Source organism: Hippocampus guttulatus, chromosome 13 (genome assembly GCF_054856545.1).
Source record: "Hippocampus guttulatus isolate MCC_2025c chromosome 13, RoL_Hgut_1.0, whole genome shotgun sequence".
NCBI lineage: Eukaryota > Metazoa > Chordata > Actinopteri > Syngnathiformes > Syngnathidae > Hippocampus > Hippocampus guttulatus.
The window spans coordinates 19423489-19449306 of record NC_141273.1 but is presented as its reverse complement, the minus strand read 5'-3'; the positions used below and the strand labels follow the sequence as shown (position 1 = coordinate 19449306).

The 25818-nt window shown below is 43.1% G+C and overlaps 1 protein-coding gene and 2 pseudogenes across 4 annotated transcripts in view; all 3 read right to left on the bottom strand.

Moving 5' to 3' along the window:
* atp10d (ATPase phospholipid transporting 10D) overlaps positions 1–25818 on the bottom strand; it is a 91563-nt gene that overhangs the window by 37012 nt on the left and 28733 nt on the right. For all 4 annotated transcript variants that reach the window (XM_086128036.1, XM_086128037.1, XM_086128039.1 and 1 more), the window contains 10 exons: positions 25202–25406; positions 9968–10053; positions 9770–9876; positions 7505–7636; positions 7180–7292; positions 6773–7025; positions 4454–4668; positions 3810–3998; positions 2280–2784; positions 2091–2197 (listed from right to left, as the gene is read on the bottom strand). In XM_086128036.1, the coding sequence (XP_085984162.1) occupies positions 2091–2197; positions 2280–2784; positions 3810–3998; positions 4454–4668; positions 6773–7025; positions 7180–7292; positions 7505–7636; positions 9770–9876; positions 9968–10053; positions 25202–25406 (1912 nt within the window). The remainder of the gene's footprint in view (positions 1–2090; positions 2198–2279; positions 2785–3809; positions 3999–4453; positions 4669–6772; positions 7026–7179; positions 7293–7504; positions 7637–9769; positions 9877–9967; positions 10054–25201; positions 25407–25818) is intronic.
* On the bottom strand, positions 19140–20603 carry LOC147196792 (uncharacterized; annotated as a pseudogene).
* On the bottom strand, positions 20858–25173 carry LOC147196791 (uncharacterized; annotated as a pseudogene).

Sequence of the window (25818 nt, the reverse complement as noted above, 5' to 3'; positions counted from 1 at the left end):
AAATGTGCAGTGCTGGGAACAGCAAGGATACTGCGCAGAGCTTCCTGGCCTCTAGTAGAGGACCCGAGCTGAATGAGGGACGGACACCACCCGAGGGGTGAGACGAGGATTTTTTTTTATACTGTGTATATATATATGTTTGTATGTATGTAGTACGGTATTCAAGTTCATCTCAAATGGGAATCACACCTGTCACCATTTAAAGTCCCTCTGATTAAATCTTTCCTAACGCCCTACCTAGTAGGCTTTTCTGGACATATTTTTTGCTGGAAAGCCTGAGGGTTGACTGCTACTTAGAATCCTTCATAATTCCTTCTCCCTTGTCTAATGTAGTTTTTAACGCACATTTTATCGTCCTCCTCCACTGCTGGATTGCAGCACGTGCCCAGGTCACATTATGAACGCAGCAGCTGTTTACTTTCTTTTGTACTGCCTGCACTGGGCTGCGCTGGGGCACTCTGAATAAGCAAACGGCACACTTGACCAATGTTTTGAGTTTCTGACCAGTCTGCGTGAAGAAGCATGCTCAGAGCGTAATTATGAAAATACCCATGATGAGGGAATGGCGATTTTAGGGGTGACAAGTGCTCGGGCGCATTCAGAAATACCCACTGAGCGTGCACACTGCTTCTGACAGTTCAGAACCTCAGACCATTGTTCAAATCTGCAGTTTGGTTTTTCAGACTCCACCATAAACTACTATGCGCTCTGGGGCTCCAACTGGGGACACAGTGCGCCAGTATGTCAGGCAATCCATCTTGAAACAGTAAAAACATGAGACGCTGATTGGTTTGAAACATACGCTACATTCAGAAATTAACGAGACGTGTGCGCGCTCTGCCTCTCCGAACACACACACTCTCAGAGTAGTGCACAGGCGTCAGCGTGAATATCCGATAATGCCCCCAATGCACATGGTGTCAGTTTTTGTGAAACAAATTTCCCCTCAACATTTCTTGACTGGTCCGACTTCGTAGAAAAATAGCAAGAAAACATAATAGTGAGGTAAAACTACAATAGATTAGGTTATGGTCACAAATGAAAACCTGCCAAAGGAATGAAGCTGCATTAACTGAACCGTGAAGTAGCAAGGGAACACTGTACAGTATTTGATGCCAACACAATAGCAGTCATCGAAAGAAACCATTCCTGCAGTAAAGCGTGGTGGTGGCAGCATCATGCTTTGGGGCTATTTTACTTCAGCTGGAACTGGAGCCTTACATAAGGTGGAAGGAAGCCGACCACAAATAAGCCGGAGCAACAAACAACAACTACAGATGTCTGCAACGAAGCATGCTCGTGTGTGGAGATTCCCATGTATTATCTTTTTATAACTGAATTTAATGGAATCTAAAGACAGACAGATGGCTCAATTTTTCTTTTCTCCTGTTAAGCCAAAAGCAGACACAGCTGCTCTGTTTCTTTTCACTTTCGCAGGGTCGCCATTTTAATTATACTTGTGAATGGTCATGCGTGCAGTGTACCAATGTGTCACCTGAATTATGTGCAATTATGAACAAAAACTACTTGCGCATCTGCATCTCCAAAGTCCAAAGCCTGTTCAACGTCTCTGGATGCACAATGTATAATCTAGCGTAAAATAGCCTTCGCTGTTAAAACTATAAAGTTAAAAAAATAAAAATAAAATAAGGCACGAAAAGCATACTACACCAAACTACAGTGGTACCTCTACTTACGAACGGTCTCTCCATACGAAATTTTCTAGTTACGAAACGCCTCCACAGGAAAATATTGCCTCTTATTTCGAAAGAAATTTCAAGATGCGAAAGGTAAAAATACTGCTCCTCGCAGCCCCAAGTTTCCTGAACGCAGCAAACTGATTGGTGTTCTGCCATTGGCTACTACCGAGCATCTTCCTGGTATTCCATTGGCTAAAAGGGACCTTGACCGTCTGTGTCCATCTGTGTAGATTGATAAATTGATCAATGAGTGTCATACCTTTTATATCTATGGTATTTAACCACAAGTTATTACAGTTTTAATCACATTTAAAAGCATTACTCCCATTTCAAAATGTAATCAATTTTCATTTCGGAAAAAAAGAGCTCAGACTTCAAGAGTTGAAATACCTTTCTAGCAATGCAAAGAGTACGGAGGCCTTCTCTTGCATAGTTGTCTACATGCTTCTGGGTTTGCTCTCTGATATGACTGTCAGTCTCCTGAGCTTGTTCTCCACCTAGAAATCACACATTATACCCCACGGAAAACCTCTTCAAATCATAAAAAGAACTGTCTTTGCCTTCCCTTCATCTTATTACCTTTAGGTGTCTCTAAAAGATTCATGATGGCTGAATCAGCGCCCTTCGTCAAGACCACCACTTGTCCTGTGAGAGGGTGGCGGACCACTACAGACATCCTTTTCCTGTTGGAGTCAAAGGGCAGGATGTGGAGTAGCCGGACAGTCATGGCACCAATTCCAGGTAGGTCTACGAGGAAGCTATCTGCCGATCGTCCCCGCAGGGTGCAGCGATACGCTTTAGCTGCATGGACCAGAGCAGCCTCGTCTGGACTCACCGCCTCATACATTAGTTCATTATCTGTGTCATTCTCAGCCCCGCCTTCATTTCTCATGTCCTCCTCGTTGTCACTGGCCCCATTGGAATATGAATTCCGACTATGGAATATGTCATCTGTTTTTCCATGGCTGCCTCTGCTCCGAGTAGGTGAATGTGTGGAGAGGGCTGAGAAAAGTGGCAAGCTGAAACGCTGGAATATCAGTTTGATTCCATCCAGAGACTTAGAAAGTGTTTGTGGTTGAGCCAGCTGTAGCAAGGAAGGAGGGGTTGACAACATGAGAGAAAGACGAAGCAGCAGACCAAAGCAATTTATGCAACAGAAAATCAATGTTTCAAGTCAGGCAGAAACCTGAAATATGATTAAAAGTTTTTTTGTCAATTTGTCTCACCTGGAAATTCAGATGTGTAAACCTTGACAAAATTTCCAATAAAACATAGCTAGAAACGTTTTGGAAATTAAAAATATTTACTATTGCTGAGCAGTCTTGAGTTGTAAAAACAATGTTCACCAGTCGATGGTAGACATCGCTCACCAGCGCCTCCAACCTCAAGACTGTAGTTGAGCATCAGAGAAGAGCGAGCGTTTCTCTTTGGCTTCTCATGAGGATCCGCATTAGGTCAAGAAAACAGTGTCTTTCAGGTAATATTGGAGGCAGAATATATAGTGATACGTTGGACGAATTTAAATGCAAACCTATCTGAGTTTGAGTTTCGTCACGTTTTCCCTGTGTCCCTTTTCACCCTTTGCCTATCTCTCAGGGTTTTTGTGTCCGACTGTTCTTGTCCTTGTGTTTATCAATCGTCTCCCTCAACCACCCTTGTCTTGTCCAGGTGTTCCTCTTTGTCTCGTCAATTCACTTGTATTTAGTTCCATGGTTTCCTCTGCTTCTGTTGGTGTTCTGTCATGTTCCTGTTTGGGAGTCCATTCTCAATTTTTGTTTGCTACTTTATGTCTTGTTTTGGGCTTTTGGATATATTAATTTAGTGGTGATGGTGAGATGAAGCTTCATGAGGCATCGTACCACTTGAGCCAAAGCTTCAGATGCACCCATACGTCTGCTGACAAGGTACATGTGAATCACTGGATGCTGAACTGAGAGTATGCAGGGATCGACTGCAGTTTTAAGTTGCAATGTCACCAATCACCACCAGATTTGACTGGGTCTTAAAGCTGCCCTATGCTACGTGAGTTGGTGAAATATTTTGATTTTGAATATTTTACAATGGCCAAAGTGAAAGTCTGTGGTGGTTACAAATTTGTTTTTGACTCACATGTTGAGGTTGCATGGGTGATGAAACCACTACAGTGTTGCAAATGGCCAATGCAAGGAAAAAGTCTGTAATGTAGTTGAGTTCCAAACTGGATGTCGTCTCAAAAGTTACATCCCTGGAAAGCAGCATCGGAGCGCAAAGCCTGCTCAACTTATTCACTAGGTCGGGGTCTGGTATCACCTCCTTTGCCTGAATTAAAAGACACAAGGTTACAGTACATCTTTGCAATCTTCAATAATGAGGGTCAATACTAGCTCTTCGTTTTGCTAAAAGAAGAATAAAAGGAGCATATCTCTGAGTGTTTTCAAGCAATAGGATGCAAGTAGAATATTAATAGATGTTCTGTACCGACAGAAGGTGAACTATCAAGATGATTGAAAAAGATGATTAATTGAAATCACGCCAATAACCATTGCTTCTTGGGTTGTACAATAAACAGAAATGTGATATAAAAGGATTAGGTTTACAGATTATACCCAAAGGATGTTATCAAGATGAAACTCATAAATTGTCAAGACAAATTTCACAGCCCCCCCCCCCCCAAAAAAAAATCCCAATACAAATGGTCATTCTGTTTCATGCATGAAATGGGCTAGTGCACAACGTGTTTTAGCGGGCTATGTGTTGGGCTATGTGTAACTCACCATTCGGTTGCAAAAGGCACTGGTCAGAGGAAGGAAGTCATTTGACAGTTGCCCCTCTTCCTCAGACTCAGCAGCGAGTGTGTGAAGGGATAGTGAGCTGCGGTTGCAGCTGAGGGAACGACAGCTCAGAGATTTACCTCTGCAGGCAGATTTTAGAGTTACAGAGCAACCAGCAGCTTCATTCTCCTTTGCCTCATACATTTCCAGTCGACAACCTGATAAACATCACACACAAATTCAATGCATGAGCCTTCACTGCCAGGGAGGTGACGTTGCACATCTCAAGAGACCGTTTCTGTAGCTGGGGATCGTACTGCGAAGCTCCCTGACTTTGGCCTACTTCACCTCGTACCTTACCCTTCTCACAGGTGGTGAGCCCATGGTAAGTGGGACCCCATGTTGCCTTTTTGGGCTGTGCCTGGCCGGGTCCCATGGGTGCAGCCTTGGCCACCAGGCGCTCGCCAATGAACCCAGCTCAAGAATGGGGCCACAATGAACCACATCCAGGCAAAGGAAAACAGCATCCATATTTAGTATTCATCATAGGAGGTCTTTGAGGCATGCTATGTCTGGTCCCTCACCTAGGACACGTTTGCCTTGGTTGACCCTGCGAGGGGCATAAAGCCCCAGAAAGCTTCCTAGGATCATTAGGACACACAACTCCCTCCACAAGGATAAGGTGAGAGCTCAAAGAGGGCTAACTCTTTTCCTTTAAAACATATTTAAAAAAAAAAAAAAGTTTATTTTGACTGACAGGAAACATTGTCAACTAAAATCAAAAGAACACAATAATATTTTTAAGAAGCTTTTTGTTCCCCTTCCTTTAAATCAGTGGTTCTCAATTATTTTCTGTCATGCCGCCCCCCAAGGAAGAGGAAAACATCTCGCGCCCCACTCCCCCGCACGACTATAAATAGTATCATTTGGCTATAAAATTGTTATAAGTACACCTTTGCATAACACTGTATGAACGTATAAGAGAATTAAAAAAAAGAAAGATATATGGACCAACTTTAAGGACCAAATTACAACAAAGAATAGCTTTAGTAACTGGAACAGAAAAGATTTAAAGTGCATCTGAAATTCAAAAATAACATTAAATCCTTAATTGAACAATAAATAATTTTTGACTGACCATGTCAAACCATACGATACTGAAAAATAAAATTACATAAAATCAGTAACTAATAATGCATTCAAATCACCAACATTATCTCAGGAGCACAATATTTAAAAAAAAACTTTAACCAGCAAAACAAAAATATATAAAAGAATGTGTGCTTTTTATTTTTTTTAAATCAAAGATGATGTCTGGATGAATGGCTACAATTAGCACGTTTTGCAATGCACAGCTTTTCGAAGCGAGGTTTGAAGCAGGACACAGCAACTCTCGGCTCAGGATCAATGTGTAGCCGGGACCTGTATTTTAGTTTCCTGTAGTAGCAGTCACAAAGCGGCATGATTGTTAGCAATATTCGGCACGTTTTCGCTGAAAAAAACTCAAGCAGTTTATCAGCGTGATTGGGGTGTAATGTCTTTAAGTGACGTCTTAATTTATTTGGCTTCATGTTGTCCGCGACCAAAAGTCTTAGGCACAGTAAGCACATCGATCTTTCCTCGTCTGCCACTGCAGTCACATTGAAGCCTAGCGCTACATACGCCTCGTCATATTTCCTCCCTGACAATGCTCCCTGCGCAAACTCTGCCAATGAGAGCGCCACTGCCCCCTAATGCAGTGGAGGTGCAACTGCACGTTATTTTATTACAGTAAAAAAAAATTAAAAAGCATGTTCCCCGAGGTCAAACGCGCCCCCCTTGACGGAGCCTCGCCCCCCGCCCCCCAGGGGGGCGTGCCCCATTATTTGAGAAACACTGCTTTTGGTCTGGCAGTTACTGGGGTACAGTGTTCACAATAATGACTAGTTATTATCCACTAATGTGGTTGTTGTTCATTTTGATTGTGATATGGATATTGAATAAAATTACAGAAACTGTGTACTGCCAAATTTGGCTGATAGTTGGATACATTTCCCACCCCCATTATGTTTGACATCTTGCATGCATGCCACATGTGCTGTTTCCTTCAATGCATTGTGCAACAAAAATATAGAGTAGAGTAAATATGATTTTTTTTTTCAAAGGACTCCACCAACAAAGGGAAATAACACAAAAAAGAAGCAATTACAAAATTAATCAAATTAATAATGCACAGTATTATGAAATTAAAAAACAGAGCAGCCATTGCATTTTTACATTATGCAAAATAAGGAGTGCCACCCTTTTGTCGTTGTAAAAGAATTTTTTTAAAGGAGAATTTACCATTTTCCACATGAGGATATTCAATCCCATAAATACTGCAGCGGCGAAACACCATGTTGTTTTCTGTTAGAGTTCCGGTCTTATCAGAGAACAAGTACCGGATCTGACCGAGGTTCTCAGTGATGTTTAGTGCACGGCACTGGATTCTGCAGCCCGCATGCTCATTGTAGAGGTCAAGATCGTTTTGAATGAAGTAGATCTGACCCAGCTTCACAATCTCAATAGACACATAGAGAGAGATGGGAATCATCACCTGTTAATGACATGACATTGTTTAGTGACATCACACAGAGGAAAAAGGTAGCAAGAAATGCATGTGCCTCATCAACAATCAGCCTGTTTATTTTGGTTAAGCACTTAGTTGGGTACAGTGGGAACATAAAGAAAATGGAATTTGACCAACTTACTTGCAGCACAATTATCATGGTCCAAAACACATAAAAGCCAGCCAAGGCAGGTGGCATATCTTCATCAACCAAAAAGACTGTATGTTTGAATTGCTTCAACCAGAGTCCATGGCCTGAAAACGAATTGCAATCACAACAGGTCTCCTTAAAGAGGGCAATCATTGTTATGATCTAATTTTTAAACAATGTTAATAATGTAATGTGATATTTTCAAATATTGTTTTTCCATGAAGACACTGGCTTATAACAAACTAACGAGACAAGAATGTAAAAAAACAACAACAAAGAACGCCTTGTTTTTGTACATGACATTGCGAATACACACCTATAGCTGTAGTGAGACACATCATGACCAGCAAGCGCACACACCACAGGATTTCATTGTTTAGGTCTTTTTCCAGATGGCTACATTTATACCTCGGCCCGCTGTTGTTCATCATGGCTTTGGTCTCATGTCCTAAGTCACACAAAAGCAAATCATATTTGGTTCCTGAGGGGCGTTGGGAAATGGGCTGTCACTTACAGAGCGCTTTTCTACCTCGGGTACTCAAAACACTTTTCACTGATACCTCATGTTGATGACGCAGCATCAGGCCATCAGAACATTTTACAACACAGCTGCAGATAAGCTAGTCCTGAAAATGATTATGTCCAATCCATACCACTTCATCAGTAGATCCAAATAAAATTGCGTTCTATGTACAACAACTATTGCATATGTGGCAATAAATTGCTATCAATCTATAGTCTCCCTGGCTTTCCTCTGATGGTATACAATATCCTATGTACACGTGGGCTGTTAGAAAATAATTTTAATGACCGTATTTTCCGCACAATAAGGTGCACCAAAAAGCATTCGATTTTCTCAAAATCTGATGCGCCTTATAGGTCGATCAATATTCTGATTTCCTGGACGTAGTACAGTAAATATTCCCATCCCCGGAATTCTATGGAAAGGAATATCCTTCACCCGGAATAAAATCCTATGCATTAACATTTTGACTATGATATTACGTGTTACCGGAACTTGCGTAAGCGGAAATTCCACTACCCGTAACCCGGATGGAGGTGTAATGCCGCGGGAGCTTAAATACACGCAACGCCCACGCGATGCGACGGAAAAGACACAACGCTAAAACAAGTTTTCACTTTGCGTTTTTCGATCATCAGATTCTAAACGATGACGTGTAAGTGAATTTTTATTGGCGAGCGTTTTACTGTAATTGCAAAAGATTTTTACTTTATTCAATTACGTCGTGTAGATCATCGCATCGAAACGTAGAAGAACTGTAACGACTGGAGCGGAGCGAGTGAAATGCATCCGTTTGAGCGAGGCTGGACACAAAGTTAAAAAGATCCAGCAGACACTTGGAGTCGGAAAGACGCAAATCTACGAAACTTTAAAAAACAAGGCATCGATTCAACTCCTGATGACAAGCCACCATCCAGCAAGGAAGCAATGCAAATGGCAACAAAAATCCTTCAGTATGCACAAGAATTACCAGACATCGGTGATCAACGGACAGTTACTTGCAACTAGCAAGAAAACTGTATGACACGCAGGCAAACATTGTCGTAAACCAAAGAATGCATCCAACAAAACAATCCAAAATACACATTTTTTTCCCAAGACAGAAAAAAATAAACATTAAAATACTGTATGTATTTTACTGTTGTGATTTTTTTTGGGATACACCTGTATTGCAGTTTTTGTTATATAAACAGTTTTTGGACAGTATATTTTATTGATTGTGTTGTTACACATTCATTTTGTCAACATACTTGCAGGTTCATAAAGGACATGTACCATGCTCATTTCCCAAATGAGGAATTTCTGTTATCAGGACAAATTGGACAGCGCAAACACGAGTCCGTACTAGAGAATATTTACTGTATTTTAAATGTTCTGTGAAGCACTTTGTTACAGCTGTAGCAGTTGAGAAAGCTCTCTATTGTATTGTTTTGGGATGGCCCAGTGGTCGTCTGGTTAGCGCGTCAACCTCACAGTGCATAGGTGCAAGGTTCACTTCCGGCTCCGGCCTTCCTGTGTGGAGTTTGCATGTTCTCCTCGTGCTTGAATGAGTTTTCTCTGGGTACTCCGGTTTCCTCCTACATTCCAAAAACACGTGTGGCAGGTTGACGTAACATTCAAAATTTAGAGTCTAAATTGTCCCGAGGTGTGTGTGTGAGAGGCCGGATGGTTGTTCGTCTGTGTGTGCCCTGCGATTGGCTGCCCGAAGACAGCTGGGATAGGCTTCAGCACGCCCCCGCCCCTTGTGAGGATCAGCAGATCAGAAAATTGATGGATGGATGGATTTATTGTAGTATATTGTATTCCCTTAAGCGTAGCTCCATCTAGTGGATGCATAACACAACCACAGCCACAATTGTAGCTTCTATTCTATGCACCTTATAATGTGGTGCGCCCTATATATGAAAACAGTAGGCCATTGATTGAAGGTGCGCCTTTTACTCCTAAGCGCCTTATTGTGCGGAAAAGACGGTACACTGAAGGAAGTCATATTTGCAAGTGGTAAGTCAATAAGACTACTTTTTGTTTTTTAATATTAATAACCTGCTGTCACCTTACCCGCATAGACCACGATGCCAACCACAGTCTCAGTGTTGCGAATGGTACAACTTCGAAGCAGGAGATTCATATTGTCAAGTCCAGCACGTGCCCCACTATAGTGCTCTCTGAGAAAAATGAAAATACAGTAATTTAATGCAAGGAAATATCACATCAAAAAGAATCAATCATTAATCCAGAGTGCATTATGGTACTTACATAAACCCTCGAAACGTGCCAAGGTCATTGTTGGGATTCTCACACTCAATACGAATGAAGAAGCTCGCAGGGTTAAACTCCACTCCCTTGATGGGGGTAAGCCCATTAAAAAAAGTATATCTTAAACAACCTGTCAAGATATTTTCATGATTTGTTTCAAAATACAGTAAATATGTTTGAATCTGAGTGTTGAAACCCTGTACAAACATTGAAAACAATTTTGGACCTAATTGTTGAGATATGGTGTTCAACTTTTTTTTTTGAGATGGACGCCGAAAAGAAGTGAATTGCATTAGTCGATGCGGGAGGTGATGAGACTGTGAATAAGGATAGCAGTAGTGTGAGGAGTGAGAGAGGGACGGAGACGGTTGATGTTACCGAGGTGGAAATATGCGGACCGGGTAATGTTATTGATGTGGGAGTGGAAAGATAGTGAGCTGTCGAGGATGACACCCAGGCTAGGGAAGGAGATACAGTGGAGTTATCAATTGTGAGGAAAAAATTGTCGGCTTTGCATAGGGTGGATTTGGTACCGACGAGGAGGAGTTCTGTTTAATTGCTGTTTAACTTGAGGAAGTTATGGGTGAACCAAGATTTGATTTCTGAGAGACAGTGAGAGAGGGAGGAGGGTGGGAGGGAGGCGTCGGGTTTGCTGGAGAGGTAGAGCTGGGTGTCATCCGCGAAGCAGTGAAAGTGAATACCAAATTTGCGAAAAATATTGCCGAGCGGAAGAAGGTAGATAATGAAACGGATGGGACCCAGGACAGAATGCTGGGGAACACCAGAAGTGACGGGGAGGGATTGTGAAGTGAAGGAATTGAGTTGGATGAACTGAGAGCGGCCAGTGAGATATGAATGGAACTAACTTAGGGGGGTGTGGGTGATGCCTATGGTGGAGAGTCTATTAAGGAGGATGGAGTGCGAAATGGTGTCGAAAGCTGCACTCAGGTCAAGGAGGATGAGGATGGAGATTAAGCCAGAGTCTGCTGCCACGAAGAGATCAGTTGTGATTTTTATAAGATAAGATAAGAAAACCTTTATTAGTCTCGCAATGGAGAAATTCCCAATTCACAGCAGCAAAGTTATGAAAGGAAGAAGTAGAACAACAAAATATAGGAGCTGCTGGAAAGGCAGCCACTCTCGCGGCGCCATTTTGAAGTCAAAATAACAAATTATGAGAGCTGTTTCTGTACTGTGACGGGGACGGGACGGAAGCCGGACTGGAATTGTTCATAAAGACTATTCCAGGTGAGGTGGGAATGGAGCTGAGAGGCAACAATTTTTTCAAGAATTTTTTAGATGAAAGGAAGGTGAGAGATGGGGCGTAGATTATTGAAGTCATTGGGATCTGAACCGTGTTTTTTTCAGGATTGGGGTGACAGGTGCGATTTTGAAGGGGTTCGGAACAATTCCAGAGGACTTGAGAGGAATGAATAATGGCTGAAATGAATGGAAGCAGAAAGGGCAAGCAGGGTTTGACCAGAACTGTGGGGAGGGGATCTAGCTGACAGGAGGAAGTCTTGGATTTGATGATGAGATCTGAGATTAATGAGGGATGGGGGAGTTCAAAAGAGGATAACAGTTGGCAGGGGAAAGGGTGTTCAGAGGGGGGGAGTGATAGAGAGGAGCCTAGGTGCTGGTGGATTTTGTTGATTTTTTCAATGAAAAATAGGAGGAGAGCGTTGCAAGTGTCAGAGGAATAAAAGTGAGGTGGTAGGGAGACAGGGGGTTGAGTGATTCTGTTCCAGAGGGAGAAGAGAGTCTTTGTATTTCCGGCGTTGGAACAGATGAGTCCAGAGTAGTATTGTGATTTTGCTTGTGATATGGAGTCCTTGTAGGCGGATAGTTGAGCTGTGTAAATGTCCTTGTGAGCAGAGAGACCAGTTTTTTTCTGTAAAGTCTTTCAAGCTGCCGGGTTTTGGATTTCATGGAACGGAGATAAGGGGTGAACCAGGGGGCAGACCGGGTAAAAAAGACAGAGCAGGACTTGACAGGAGCGAGCGTATTGAGGATGTTGATGAGACCAGAGTTATATCGGGAAGCCAAATCGTCAGGAGTGGAGTCTGTGTCCAGAGTCAGGGTGGCGATCCGTGAAGTGAGAGAATCAATGTTGATTACAGACATTTTAGCACATACTGTATGAACGTACTATTTGAGTGACACGTTACAGTCAAGTGGTGCGTTTTCAGCCTATTCAGTAGACATGCACATGGTGTCTGAAAGCTTAGGTTTAGGGGGTCTAAATGTGTCACCATTTTTCATCAAACTGCGCCCGAGGATGTCCTGGTGCCAAGTGCACCTATGGACGCCCTTATGTCTGAACGCGGTGTTCGTTATGGACAATCCGTGACGAACACAGTCTAGTAACAGAATACCAGTAGGGTTCTGATATGGGTGGGGGGGGGGGGCGTTTCTCCCAATCACGTCCTTCCAGGTTTCACTGTCATTGCTCACATGAGCATTGAAATCCCCAAGCAGAACAAGGGAGTCCCCAAGGGAAGCACTCTCCTCCGCACCCTCCAAGGACTCCGAAAATGGTGGGTACGCTGAACTTCTGTTTGGTGCAGTGGCACAAACAACTCAACTCAACTCAACTCAACTGTATTTATATAGCACTTTCAAACAGCCATCGCTGCATACAAAGTGCTGTACATGGAGCAACTAACATATATAACAGAAAAGCAACCAATCGGTAACAAAGACGGTAGAAAGCAGCGAACAACAAAACCAAGAACAAATCTGAGTCAAATGCCAAAGAATACAAGTGAGTTTTGAGGCGGGTTTTAAAGATGGGCAGCGAGGAGGCTTGCCGAATGTTCAGTGGGACGTCATTACAGAGAGAGGGACCAGCAACAGAAAAGGCTCTATCCCTTCTGAGCCTCAGTTTAGTTCTTGGTACTTCTAATAATGTTTGGTCCGCAGGTGTGTAGGGGCGGATGAGCTCAGAGAGGCAAGATTTGAAAACAAATAATAGGATCTTGAAAATAACTCTAAAATGTATAGGGAGCCAGTGAAGGGATGCCAGAGTAGGAGTTATGTGCTCCCTCTTATGAATACCAGTCAAGAGGCGAGCAGCGGCATTGTGGACCAGCTGGAGGCGCTTAATGGAGGATTGGCTCACTCCAAAGTAAAGGGCATTGCAGTAATCAAGCCGGGATGTGACGAAGGCATGAATTACTGTCTCAAAGTGTTCATGAGAGAGGAGAGGTTTTACTTTGGCCAGCTGTCTAAGGTGAAAGAAGCTGGATTTAACAATGGCACCAATTTGCCGGTCAAGTTTGAAATCACTGTCCAGTTTAAGACCCAGGTTTGAGACTGTTGACTTAAGATAAGGGGGCAGGGGGCCCAAGTCTACAGGATGGGATGTACAAGGGCAACTGGGACCAAACAGTATAACCTGTCTTCTTTTCATTGAAATTCAAGAAATTTTGTGCCATCTAGGCAGGATAGAAGTAGCCTTAATGAGAAGGTGTCTTTTTTGCGCAGTGGGGCATAGATCTGGCAGTCATCTGCATAGCAGTGGAAGGGAATACCATGTTTCCTTAAGATGGAACCCAATGGGAGCAGATACAGTGAGAACAGCAGAGGCCCCAGAATTGAGCCCTGTGGAACACCACATGACAGAGGAGCAGTACGTGACTCAGAGCAGCCAAGGCTGACACAAAAAAGTTCTGTCAGCTAAATAGGACCTAAACCACTCAAGAGCGCTACCACCAATGCCCACCAAGTGCTGCAAATGAGTCAGCAGAATACTGTGATCCACTGTATCAAATGCTGCAGTTAAATCCAATAAAACTAGACAAATGTAGTCTAGACAAACAACAATCAAGACCTCTTCCCCCACACGAAGGTGGGGGCAGGCTCCTCTCTCATCCACTGGGGTGAACCCCAATGATCATGTGCTAAGCAGGGGGGCAGTAAGTTTGTTCACACCTGCCCTGGCCTTCTCATTTTGGGCAACTCCAGAGGGGAAGCGAGTGTAAACCTCCTCGAGTGGACTGGTACCAGAACCCAAATTGTGTGTGGTGGTGAGTCTAGTCTAGTCGGGAAATCTCTGCTTCGCTCACCAGCTCACGCTCATTCCACTCCCGTGAGCTAGCTTCTGAAGCCAATGATGGGAAGTCATACACGGTCTCTGCATTTGGTTGCTTCCCAGTTCACAGAGCACATAGTCCCTTTGGCCCGTCCCACAGGTGGTAAACCCATGGGAAGTGGGACCGTTGTCCTTTCGGGCCAGGCCCCATGGGTGCAGGCCCGGCCACTGCACGCTCACCAATAAGCTCCACCTCCAGGCTTGGCTCCAAAGGGGGCCCCCAAGTTACCCGCATCCAGGCAAGGGAAATCGGAATCCAATATTTGTATTAATCAGTTTTTGAATGTGTTTATATTATTTTAAAGTAAGTTGAAAGACCTTAAAAATGAGTGCCATTATTACTATAAAAAATACATTAAGTGGAATATGTAACAGGTCTACAAAAACAGTCTCTTGGACCCATATGCTAAACCTAACACGAAGTCCACCATTTTAACTTTACTTTAAAATTTGGCATCACTTTGACAACAAAAGCTGCTGTAATTTGATCCACATGATCAGATCTTGTCAAGACTTGACACATTTGATAAGTCAAGGCATGAAGATATCTATTAACTTACTTTAATCCTAGTGGTAGTGCTATCGACTGCCTGAAGAATATATGTTTTACTCCTTGATGTTTTTCTCCCAGTGGGTTCACCAGATTGACTTCATATTTGCTGGAAAGAGTATTTAGGCCTTAATGGCATTGCAAAACGAAGTTTGTGAATTTTCGTGAAAAGTTGTTGGCTGGCAACGCACTGTTCACACTGTTCAAGAAAACAATGTTACGATTGAGGGTCTAAAAATGCACGAAAACTCATGACATTTAGCAAACACATTAAGCCTAGCAACAGCATCAATATTTTAGGTTATTGTGAGATTTTTTAAAAAATGGCTCAACAACGCACCCGATGCATTTTTAGCGAAGCAGCCCTGGTTGTACATGTCACCTAGAGTGTATATGTAACGGCCCAAGACCGACAAAACTAATTCTCTTGGAGCCATAAGCAAAAGCTAACAGAATGTGTGCCATTTTTAATTTCCTTTCATGTTTGGACACATTTTTTGGCCTTTTAAAGAGGTCACATTTTTATAAAGTCCTACAAATTTCATCAAATTGTCTGAAAACTGTGGTTTCATCCTAAAATGTTCAGATGGCCAGAAAGGCAAAGCTTTCTATTTTACCTAGCGCTGTTTGCCAAGAAAATGATTTGAAAATGTTTTTTTTTGGTCTTAAAACACTTGATAACAAGTGAACCTTAACATATACATTTTTCTGGCTCCTGAAGAGCCATGTTTCCTATGTTTTCTGTTTCTGTAGTTACAAAACTGCTTTATTTTGGAAAGCGAATGTTAAAGGCACACCGGATGATGTTGCGTGAGACAATTCCTGTTTAGCATTTTACGGTGAAGTTCTGAAAGATGGACGGCAGCTTCGTGCTCAAAGCCAAGCTCAGCCTGTGTATTGTATGTAAATGAATGCAATATTATTAATTAGTGTGATGTATTCACCGTGAATTTACATTTGAAAGACGTGACAATTGTTTAAGATTAGCATTAACGATAGCGATTAGTGCATTACCTCGCGGACGGTAGCAATACTAGCGTAGTCAGGCGTTTGTCACGTAGCAGAAGTGGGGCACATTGTTTTGCCATGTTTTATTTTTAGAGATGAAGGTCCTTTGGATTTTCCCGGAGTTCTGAATTGTTAAGTTTTCATGAAATTGCCGAAAATTAATCTGGATATTAGTGGACAACATTGAACGAACACGCGTTTGAGTTCGTTGTTTTGCTTTCACGAGCGTAGCCATTTTGAGGCACGAACACTCGGAACAGTAACACCCCACCCCCTCGCATTCTCATGGCCTCGCCATATCTCGGAGATTAAAAAATTTCGGCAAGAACTGAAGCCACAAAGGGTGCATGTGTGCACACAAAAGGCAGATTAATCATTGAATGTTGAGTATTTGAATAGCGTTTTGTGTAAACTAATTCATGCGTGATCGGAAAGGTACGGCCCCAGGGCAATGTTCAAACAGGTAACAGGCAAGCTGACATACGTGCAATATATGTGAGTGTTAAGAACATGTTCAAGTGGTCATGGCTTGAGGAAAAGGACTTGAACGGAGACTTTTTCCGACTACATTAGAAAGGTCGACAAACCTGGTAAGTCAGTTAAAATTAAAACAAATAAAAATCCTCGTCTCACCCCTCGGGTGGTATCCGTCCCCCATTCATGTCAGGTCCTCTACCAGAGGCCAGGAAGCTTGAGGGTTCTGCACAGTATCCTTGCTGTTCCCAGCACTGCGCTTTTCTGGACTGAGATGTCCGATGTTGTTCCCGGGATCTGTTGAAACCACTCATCCAGTTTGGGGGTCACTGCCCCAAGTGCTCCGACAGCCACAGGCACAACTGTCACCTTTACCTTCCAGGCTCTCTCCAGCTCCTCTCTGAGCCCTTGGTATTTCTCGAGTTTCTCGTGTTCCTTCTTTCTGATGTTTCCATCACTTGGGACTGCTCCATCCACTACAACGGCTTTCCTCTGCCATTTATCTATGATCACGATATGTGGTTGGTTCGCCATTACCATCTTGTCAGTCTGGATCTGGAAGTCCCGCAGGATCTTCGCTCGGTCATTCTCCACCACCTTCGGAGGTGTTTCTCATTTTGACCTTGGGGTTTCTAGTCCATACTCCGCACAGATGTTTCGGTAGACTATGCCAGCCACCTGGTTATGGCGTTCCATGGAGGCTTTCCTTGCCAGCAACTTACACCCTGCAGTTATGTGTTGGATTGTCTCAGGTGCCTCTTTGCCAGTGATGTGTTTCTCGAGCCGGTCCTTAGCCTCGAGGACCGGCTCGAGGACCGAAGGGCGGTCCTTGGTCCTCGGCCTTGGACTCGGAGTCAAGTCCTTGGTCCTTGGCCTTGGCCTCGGGTTGCCGGTCCTCGGACACAACGAGGGATTAAAGCCTCTAATCCTTCGTCCACAGGTATAAAGTGGGCCAGAGGAACGCAAAAATCATAAAGAAATCTAACAAAATCCATCCAGGGAAACCCACGTTGATGACTTTCTCTGGCACTTTAAGAGGGGCGGGGAGGCCACTGACAGTCAGTACAACGTGTAAAGAGCGGCATCACAGTTAGTTTCAATCACGGTTTGTTGCGTTCGCGATCGGCAGTTTAAATAGCGTGTAAAGCCTTTCTGTAACAGTGGTGTCTTTTATTTAGTTATTTTTGCGCAGTTGTCACGTTTGTGCGGTCGCACTGGAATGTTTGTTTGAACCAAGTAATTTGCGTGACAGCTGGAGTCAATAATGTCGGCACTTCACTTCCGGGTTTGGCCATTGGGATTTGGAGTCCTTTTGCTCGATTCCAGTTATGTTTGCTGAATGCTTTCTCATGTTTGGAATAATGAATATTGATAATACATAGTTTAAAATCATGGTCGATTTAAATATTTATTATTATTGTGAAGTTGAAGGTATTAATTAATGTAGTATTAATGGTAGTGGTAATAATAGTAGTACTCAGAGAATGGTTAGAGATTCAGCCATCTCGTTACCTCTGTGTCCCGCGTCCGAGACGCATAATTTTCCCACAGGACGCACAGTTCCAAATAATGTGAGTTTTTGGGACGCAAGGAAATTTCTCAGTCAAAACAAATAAACCAAAAAAAAAAACTACGGCAAGCCTGAGGATTTGACGGTAACAATCACGACCGGTAGCGTGTCGTTTCCGTGGCGTCATTTTAACGATACCGAAAATAGTTTAACCATAAAAGTCACCGCACACGAGTTGACTGTGTGATCAACGCGATTTCACTGTGCCTTTATGTGTGTTTGTGGTGTGGTGTGTGAGTGTCTTTCTTCTAAATTACTTTCGTTTTGTTTTGTTTTCAGTGTTGGGGGGGGGTGCAACAGATGACGTTATGTGCGAAAAAAACAACACAAACTGAGGAATCGCGCGGATGAAAGTTTGAGATGGCGGCGAAATAAAACTCACAAAGGTCTATTAATTACGACATTTAAGAAATGGGAATGCCAGTCTGATTTTTCATTTGAATCGTCCAAAGGGCGTATCACTAAACTCACCTGGAATGTATGCACAGAACACGAGAGCAAGATACGACGAGAAGCACGATTACGAGGCAAGTTGGTTATTAGATTTGTAGGCTAATCGTTATGAAAAATTTTATGAAACAGGATTGGTTATTCTATAATTTACTGGTTGTAGCATGGTAACTTTATGAATAAAACATTTGTCACAGGGTGTAGTAATGCTAATGTTAACTGTTGGTAGAACTCATGATGACGTGTGTTAAATTCTTTCGTCAAATTGATAGTAGATTACACATGCATCGTCTTGGGAAGAGGATGTCAAGCCACATCAATACTTACCTGTATTAATGATTACCAGTAAAATAATCTTTGCAGTGTGAGATTGGAAAAAATACTCTGATGATGCCACATGAGTACACCAGTTTTTGATCCATTTATTTTTTGGAATAAACCTGGAATACACAGCTACTGATGTAATGTTCATTGTTAATGCATCGTTTTCAAACATTTACCCTTGAAACATTATACTTTTGAGTGTCAGAATTCTTGATTATGAATACCAGTCAAAATAGAAAAATGGGTTCCCATGATGAACGTTTACGGAACCCAACATTAGTTCCCGTGGTTTCCCATTGGGTAATCCGACGGAACCGAGAAACGGTTACCATGAATTTCAGAAATCCTCAGGCCTGCTTCTGAATTATTTAAATTTTTGCAGCATTTGTTTATAATTGTATGTATATGTTGTTGTTTGTATTATTATCATATGCAATTGAATAAATAGACCATTTCAGAATTTGAAATTTGGGACTCTCTCAATGCATAATGGGACTCATACTTTTCTGATGAGCGAGTCCCTGGGACTCGCTGCCGGGAAACTGTAAAATTATCACTGCAGAGATTACCGCTTTTTCTGCACTCAGTGATTGACTTCTATGCAAAGTCATTTCTCAACTTGTGTTCCGTGCCACGTCATGCCTGTTGAGTGTTGATTTACTTCATATTGAGAAACTACTGCACTAAAACATTAATTCATAAATGTATATCATATGCTTTTATTTTTGTTTTTCTCAGTATAAATAACACGTACCCTGACTGTTCTACTCTTTGAATAAAAACACTTCATTCAAGCGTTAGGGAGTGCAAGGGGTTATGATTGGAGAGGTGTTGCAAATAATGAAGACCTGCCAAGTGGTATGATAGCATTGTTTTACACATGTCCTCGGCTCGGTCTCAGCTTCAAAATCAGTCCTTGGTCCTTGGCTTTGGAGGCAACTCCTTGGTCCTTGGCCTTGGCCTCGGAAAATTTCTCAAGTCCTTGGCCTTGGCCTTGCCTCGGAAAATTTTCCAAGTCCTTGGCCTTGGCCTCGGAGTCAAGTCCTTGGCCTTGGCCTCGGGTTGCTGGTCCTTGGACACAACACTGCTCTTTGCACAACCTACACCTTGGGTCTTGTCTGGTGTGGTATACCTGGGCCTCAATGGCTCTGGTGCTCAGGGCCTGCTCCTGAGCAGCCAGGATGAGTGCCTCTGTGCTGTTCTTCAGGCCAGCCCTCTCTAGCCACTGATAGGACTTCTTGAGATCGGCCACTTCAGTTATGGTCCGGTGGTACATCCCGTGTAGGGGCTTGTCCTCCCATGATGGTCCCTCTTCCAGCGCCTCATCTTCTGTTCCCCATTGTCTGAGGCATTCTCTGAGTACGTCATCCGTTGGAGCCTTCTCCTTGATGTATTCATGGAGCTTGGATGTTTCATCCTGGACGGTGGCTCTCACACTCACTCATCCCCAGCCTCCTTCCTTTCGGCTTGTGTACAGTCTCAGGGTGCTGGATTTGGGATCAAACCCTCCATGCATGGTTAGGAGCTTTCGAGTCTTAACATCCATGGTCTGAATCTCTTCCTTTGGCCACCTTTTCATCCCTGCAGGGTATCTGATCACTGGCAGGGCATAGCTGTTTATTGCCCAGGTCTTATTCTGCGCATTGAGCTGGCTTCTTAGGACTTGCCTCACCCGCTGGAGGTATTTGGCTGTAGCCACTTTCCTTGTTGCCAGTTCGAGGTTGCCATTGGTTTGTGGTACACCGGGATACTTGGAGCTGTCCTCAATGTCTGTTATTGTTCCTTCCGGGAGTGAGACCTCTTCAGTGTGTTCTACCTTGCCTCTCTTAGTCACCATCTGACTACATTTCTCAAGCCCGAATGACATCCCAATGTCACTGCTGTAGATTCTGGTTGTGTGGATCAGGGACTCTATGTTCCTTTCGCTCTTAGCATTCAGCTTTATGTCATCCATGTCGAGGAGGTGACTGATCGTAGCTCCATTTCTGAGGCGGTATCCATAGCCTGTCTTGGCGATTACTTGGCTGCGGGGGTTCACTCCTTTGCAGAACAGCAGTGAGGAGAGTGCATTACCTTGGTATATGCCACATTTGATCGACACTTGGGTAAGTGGCTTGCCATTGGCTTCAAGTGTGGTTTTCCACATTCTCAACGAGTTCGCAATGAGGGTCCTGTTCACCTTAGGGTCCTGTTCACCTGATACAACTCCAAGCATTCAGTGATCCATGGATGTGGCATCTAGTCATAGGCTTTCTTGTAGTCAATCCAGGCTGTGCACAGGTTGGTATGTCGGGACCTGCAGTCTTGTGCGACTGTTCTGTCAACCAGGAGTTGATGTTTGGCTCCTCTGGTATCTCTACCAATGCCCTTCTGTGCTTCGCTCATGTATTGATCCATGTGTCCACTTATCTTAGCCGCAATGATGCCTGACATGAGCTTCCATGTTGTGGAGAGACATGTTATTGGCCGATAGTTGGATGGGACTGCACCCTTTGAGGGATCCTTCATGATCAGGATCATTCGCCCTTTGGTTAGCCATCCTGAGTGAGTCCCATCCCTCAGCAACTGGTTCATTTGTGCTGCTCGGCGCTCATGGAGTGCTGTGAGTTTAGGTAGTCGGTGTGAAACATGTCCGGTCCTGGTGGTGTCCAGTTTTTCATATCTGAGACTCTTTCTTGGATGTCTGCCACTGTTATGCAAACTGGGTTCTGTTCAGGGAGGTTGCTGTGCTCCTCTCTCACCAGTGACCAGCCATTGTTCACTGCTGTTATGTGCGACCTCCTTCTCCCATATGCCTTTCCAGTAACTTTCAGTATCCAGCCTTGGTGGGTCTGTTCTGCTGTTAGAACCCTGGCACTGAGAGTACACGTTCGTAGGTTGTGTTGCGAACAGCCTGTTTATTCGTCTAGCCTCATTCTCTTTCGTGTACCTCTTTGGGCGACTGGACAAGGCTTGGAGCCTTTGTTTGGCAGTTTCAAGTCCTTCAGGTATGGTCATCTGGATGTACCTCTTGGGTATCGGCCTTTTCATCACACCTTTCTCGGCCTCCGTCAATTGACTCACATTTTTCCGAGCCGCCTTGATCTTATCCTCAAACCGTCTTTTCCATGGTGGGTGATGTATCTCATGGCTCCCATGGTTGCTCTTATAGCCAAGCATCTCTAGGATCACTGATGCTGAAGCGTATATCAGCTCATTGGTTTCCGTGATCGTTATGGTAGGGATCGTCCTCAGTGCTGCATTCCTGCTTTCCATGAGACTTTCAGGTGGTGCTTCACATAGCCGTTGTAATCGGTTTCTAGGTTGCCCAGCTTTCATTCTCGCCATGATCTTAGCTTTCAGGTCAGTTGCTGCCTCGCTCAGCATTTCATTCATTGGGGCTGGCCTCCCAATCTCATCATCTGCATTCATTGGGGCTTGCCTCCCAATCTCTGGTATGATCTCCTCATCTGATCTGGCAGCCTGGGGCCCTTCACCATGGAACCTGTGTTGTACCTCTTCAATCTCAAGTTGTGACAGCAATTGCCGTTTGTGGATGTTGGAACACTGAGCTACTCGTTGTTTCGTGGTCAACCGTGACTGTTGGTTTCAAAGTAACCAATCAGCCCACATTCTCTGCATGTAACTCCTCTGACTAGGGTTGCTTGAGTCGTAGCATTCCAAATGAGCCATGTTATCGCATCTCGCCCATCTCCAAAATATATATATATTATTAGTATTTCCTGGAATTTTCAGTTGTACAATTTCATCTCTACATTTTGACACAGCATTTAACCTTCATAGCTCACGTGTGCCGTTGAAAAAAGCTTCTCTCGGCCCTCTGCATTCCCATTCTTTTTCAGTACCCTCGGTGAATTGTACATGAAACAGTGTTTTTTTTTTATTTTTTAACAACAGCCACCTGACGGACCCTGCTCATAGAAACGTGTGTCGCAGGCTGTGACGCAACTCATCATTGACAGAAATGTTGAAATTGAATATTTATTCTACATATATTTGCAGCATTGGAAAACATTAAGTATGCTTGCGTCATGTTTTTCCTCCTACAGAAACCATATTAAAATAAAAAATATATTTCCCTCCCCCATCTTTTCCTATTTTCACATTTTTGAAAAAGCTCCAGGGAGCCACGAGGGCAACCTATACAGGAAGACCACCATGTTTTAAGATATCCTTTATTTGTCCCGCAATGGGGAAATTACAATCAGAATTCAGAAAGGAAAAAAATATATATTTTTTTTCATTGTCTTTCAAATTTGGCTTTTATAAAGGCATTGATTGAGTTCAGAAAAATAACGCTGATTTTGTTGTTGGTCTTAAAATTTGTGATGACATATGAAACTTGGCATGCACATCAAGCTTGGCACTATTTGATTGCTTTTTGTGGGGGAAAAATAAATAAATAAAAAGCCAAGTTACGCCCTTTACAAATTTTTCACAAAGCAGCCCCGGTTGAATGTTTCATCAAGATCAACCAAAAGTCGAAGGCATATGTAACAGCCCAAGACCTACAGAAGACCTTCTCTAAATTTAACAGGAAGTTAGCCATTTTTAAATTTCCTTTCAAAGTTTGCCTCATTTTTGCCATTTTACAGATTGCATATTTGATCAATGTAGCTCTTAAACTGATGTACTTCAGCTTAAAAAAAATGCCAATTCCAATGTGCCAGGATCACAACATGGCCAGGGCTGGGCGGCCCTTTATAGCTGCTCGCAGCTGTAGTTATTTTTATTATTCCTAGTATTTTTAGTGTTTCTTGTATGTTTGATGTTATGTGCAGCACTTTGTAAGCTGTCGCTGTAAAAGTTAAATTGAGCTGAGTATTTTACAACTTTTAATTCTGTGATGACCCAACAAAGTTATATGTGTAGTCTGAGATAACATTACTATCCACTGTCAAATGTTTATTATCTGGGTCCCAGAATTACTGGCGTTCTTGCCTGTCTTTTTGTTTTATTTTCTTTACTTTGAAGTCAAAATGGCGCCCGAGTAGGCAGCCGTCGGCAAGTGCTCTTGTGAGCCTTGCTTTTTTTGGTTTGTTTTGTCACTTTGTGTTTGTTGTTATGTCGTGTGGACCTGATGTGGACTTTTTTCAGCATTTTTTGGCCACGACATTCATCAAGGAGGAAACTCTGTGCTTGGTGGTTGCGCCTTCTCGGCAGCATGGATATACCAGCACTGTTTTTGCCTGGGAGGAATGTCGGCACCATTTGACTGTCGTTGCTGGACAGTCCCGGGGCGCTTGTGTCTTGCGCCTGTTATGTGCAGCATTTTTCACAGCCCCGCTTTGTTCAGCGGAGAGATCGGTGCTGTTGAACGGTGTGCGGCTGGATGGATGTAAGGCTTGAGGAGCCGACGATGAGAAGAAAGGAGCGTTAGCGCCGAGCGCCGATGCTGATGTGGAACTGGGAGTCGCGGCTTGTGGATTTACATGGGACAGGAGATGTGAGCCAATCTCTTTTTCGTCAATGGACGCTACAGCTTCATGTTTGCTTTCAAAACTTAGCTTGTAGCAGACGTGGCCACACGGACACTCACTGCTGAGTGAGAGTCCCCATTTATAGGTGTTGTTCCCAGTCTTGCCTACTCTGGTTCTTGCTCTATTTAATGTCACCCAGTTCTTTCTTGAGAGGGCAGTTCCACTTGGAAGATGTTCGTTTGGGCTTTGGATTGCACCATTTAGTGCAGAGCTGTCCCATTCTCTCCATTTTTCGAGCCTGTGGTTTGTTGACTGCTCAGGGTCTAAACTTTGGACGGTCATAAAGCTCTTTCTGGACTTCAGTCTTCTTATTGAGTCACTATGACTATAGAGGGGGTGTCTTGTGTCATTTTCTTGACTATGCTTTTGTGTCCTTGCATGAATGTCTCTATGTATGTGTGGTGGTGCGATGCCCGTCAATGTGTAGAGTGCTGGCAGTGGTGTTGGTTTTAGTGTGCCAGTAATTATTCTGCATGTGTTGTTCAGCTCAGGATCTATTTTGTGAGCATGACACGATCTTGCCCATGCTGCTGAGCAATATTCAGCAGTAGAGTAGCATAGTGCTAGAGCTGTTGTTCTCAGAGTTTTAGGATCTGTTCCCCAGTTAGAGTTAGCAAGTTTAGCTAAGAGGTTGTTTCTTGTGGCAACTTTTGACTTGAGTTTCCTTACATGTTCTGCGAAGGAGAGCGTTCGATCTAATGTGATCCAAGATAGACGGGATAGTCAACATGCTCAAGTCTCTCATTATTCCAGTGGATGCTTAATTTTCTATTTGCCTGGTGGTTATTTAGGTGGAATACACACACCTGCGTCTTTCCTGGATTGGCATTAAGTGAGTTTTGTTTATAATACTCTGTTAGATGTTGAAGAAATAATGGTGAAAGGACACTTTGATCCTCTCCTCTTTCATCTATAACTGCTTCAGACAACAAAGTGTATGCAGAAAAGTGGTGAAGATTGCACGACTGTCTGTGTCCTATGTGTTGTGTTGTGTTATTTTTGTTATTTTGCTTCAAAATGGCGCCGCGTGAGTGGCTGCCTTTCCAGCAGCTCCTATATTTTGTTGTTCTACTTCTTCCTTTCATAACTTTGCTGCTGTGAATCGGGAATTTCTCCATTGCGAGACTAATAAAGGTTTTCTTATCTTCTTATCTTATCTTTACTGACCCTTGTGGGAATAAGCGGCACAGATAATGAATGGTTAAAATGAAATGAGGCTATTTATACGATACAATGTAAAAAAAATGTTGCCTCCAATGAAATGACATATTCCTTTTTTCTGTACCTGCAGTGGAAGGCCTGACACTATCTGTCTCTGCTTCAGGTTGGTTTCTCCATCCAGGTTGGCAGTCTCAATGTAACATATGCCGCGAGGATCGGAGGAATACAGGAGCAAAATGTCAGCTGGGATGACATCATTGCAGGACAGGCGAATAAAGTCTCCCACTTGAACATCTTTCCAGCTTTTACCAATGTAGGCGTTCTGCTTGCTGTTTTAAGGATAAAAAGAATAAATCAAGGTTAGAAATTGTATTTAATTTTAAGTGATTTAATTTGCAATTTTTAAATTGTTATTTATATAATCTCAAAACAAAGATGTCATGAATGTTGGCTCAAAAATCAGGCTATTCAATCTACTTCTCATCAAAAGAGCGCACCGCACATGAAGTAGTTTAGTTTTTTTTTTTGTTAGAAATTTAAATTAGTTTTTAATCATGAACTCGTCAACAACATAGTCCAACCCCTTTTTTAGGCAACGACTGACAAAGCATTCCTTAATACAGTCACTTTCAAGAAAAAGTAAAAAAACACTAACTCTTTCTCTTGCAATCAAAACACATGCTGAACCATTCAGGTGCGGAGACCAAATGAACGGTGAATTCCCCAGAGGAGAGGAATGTT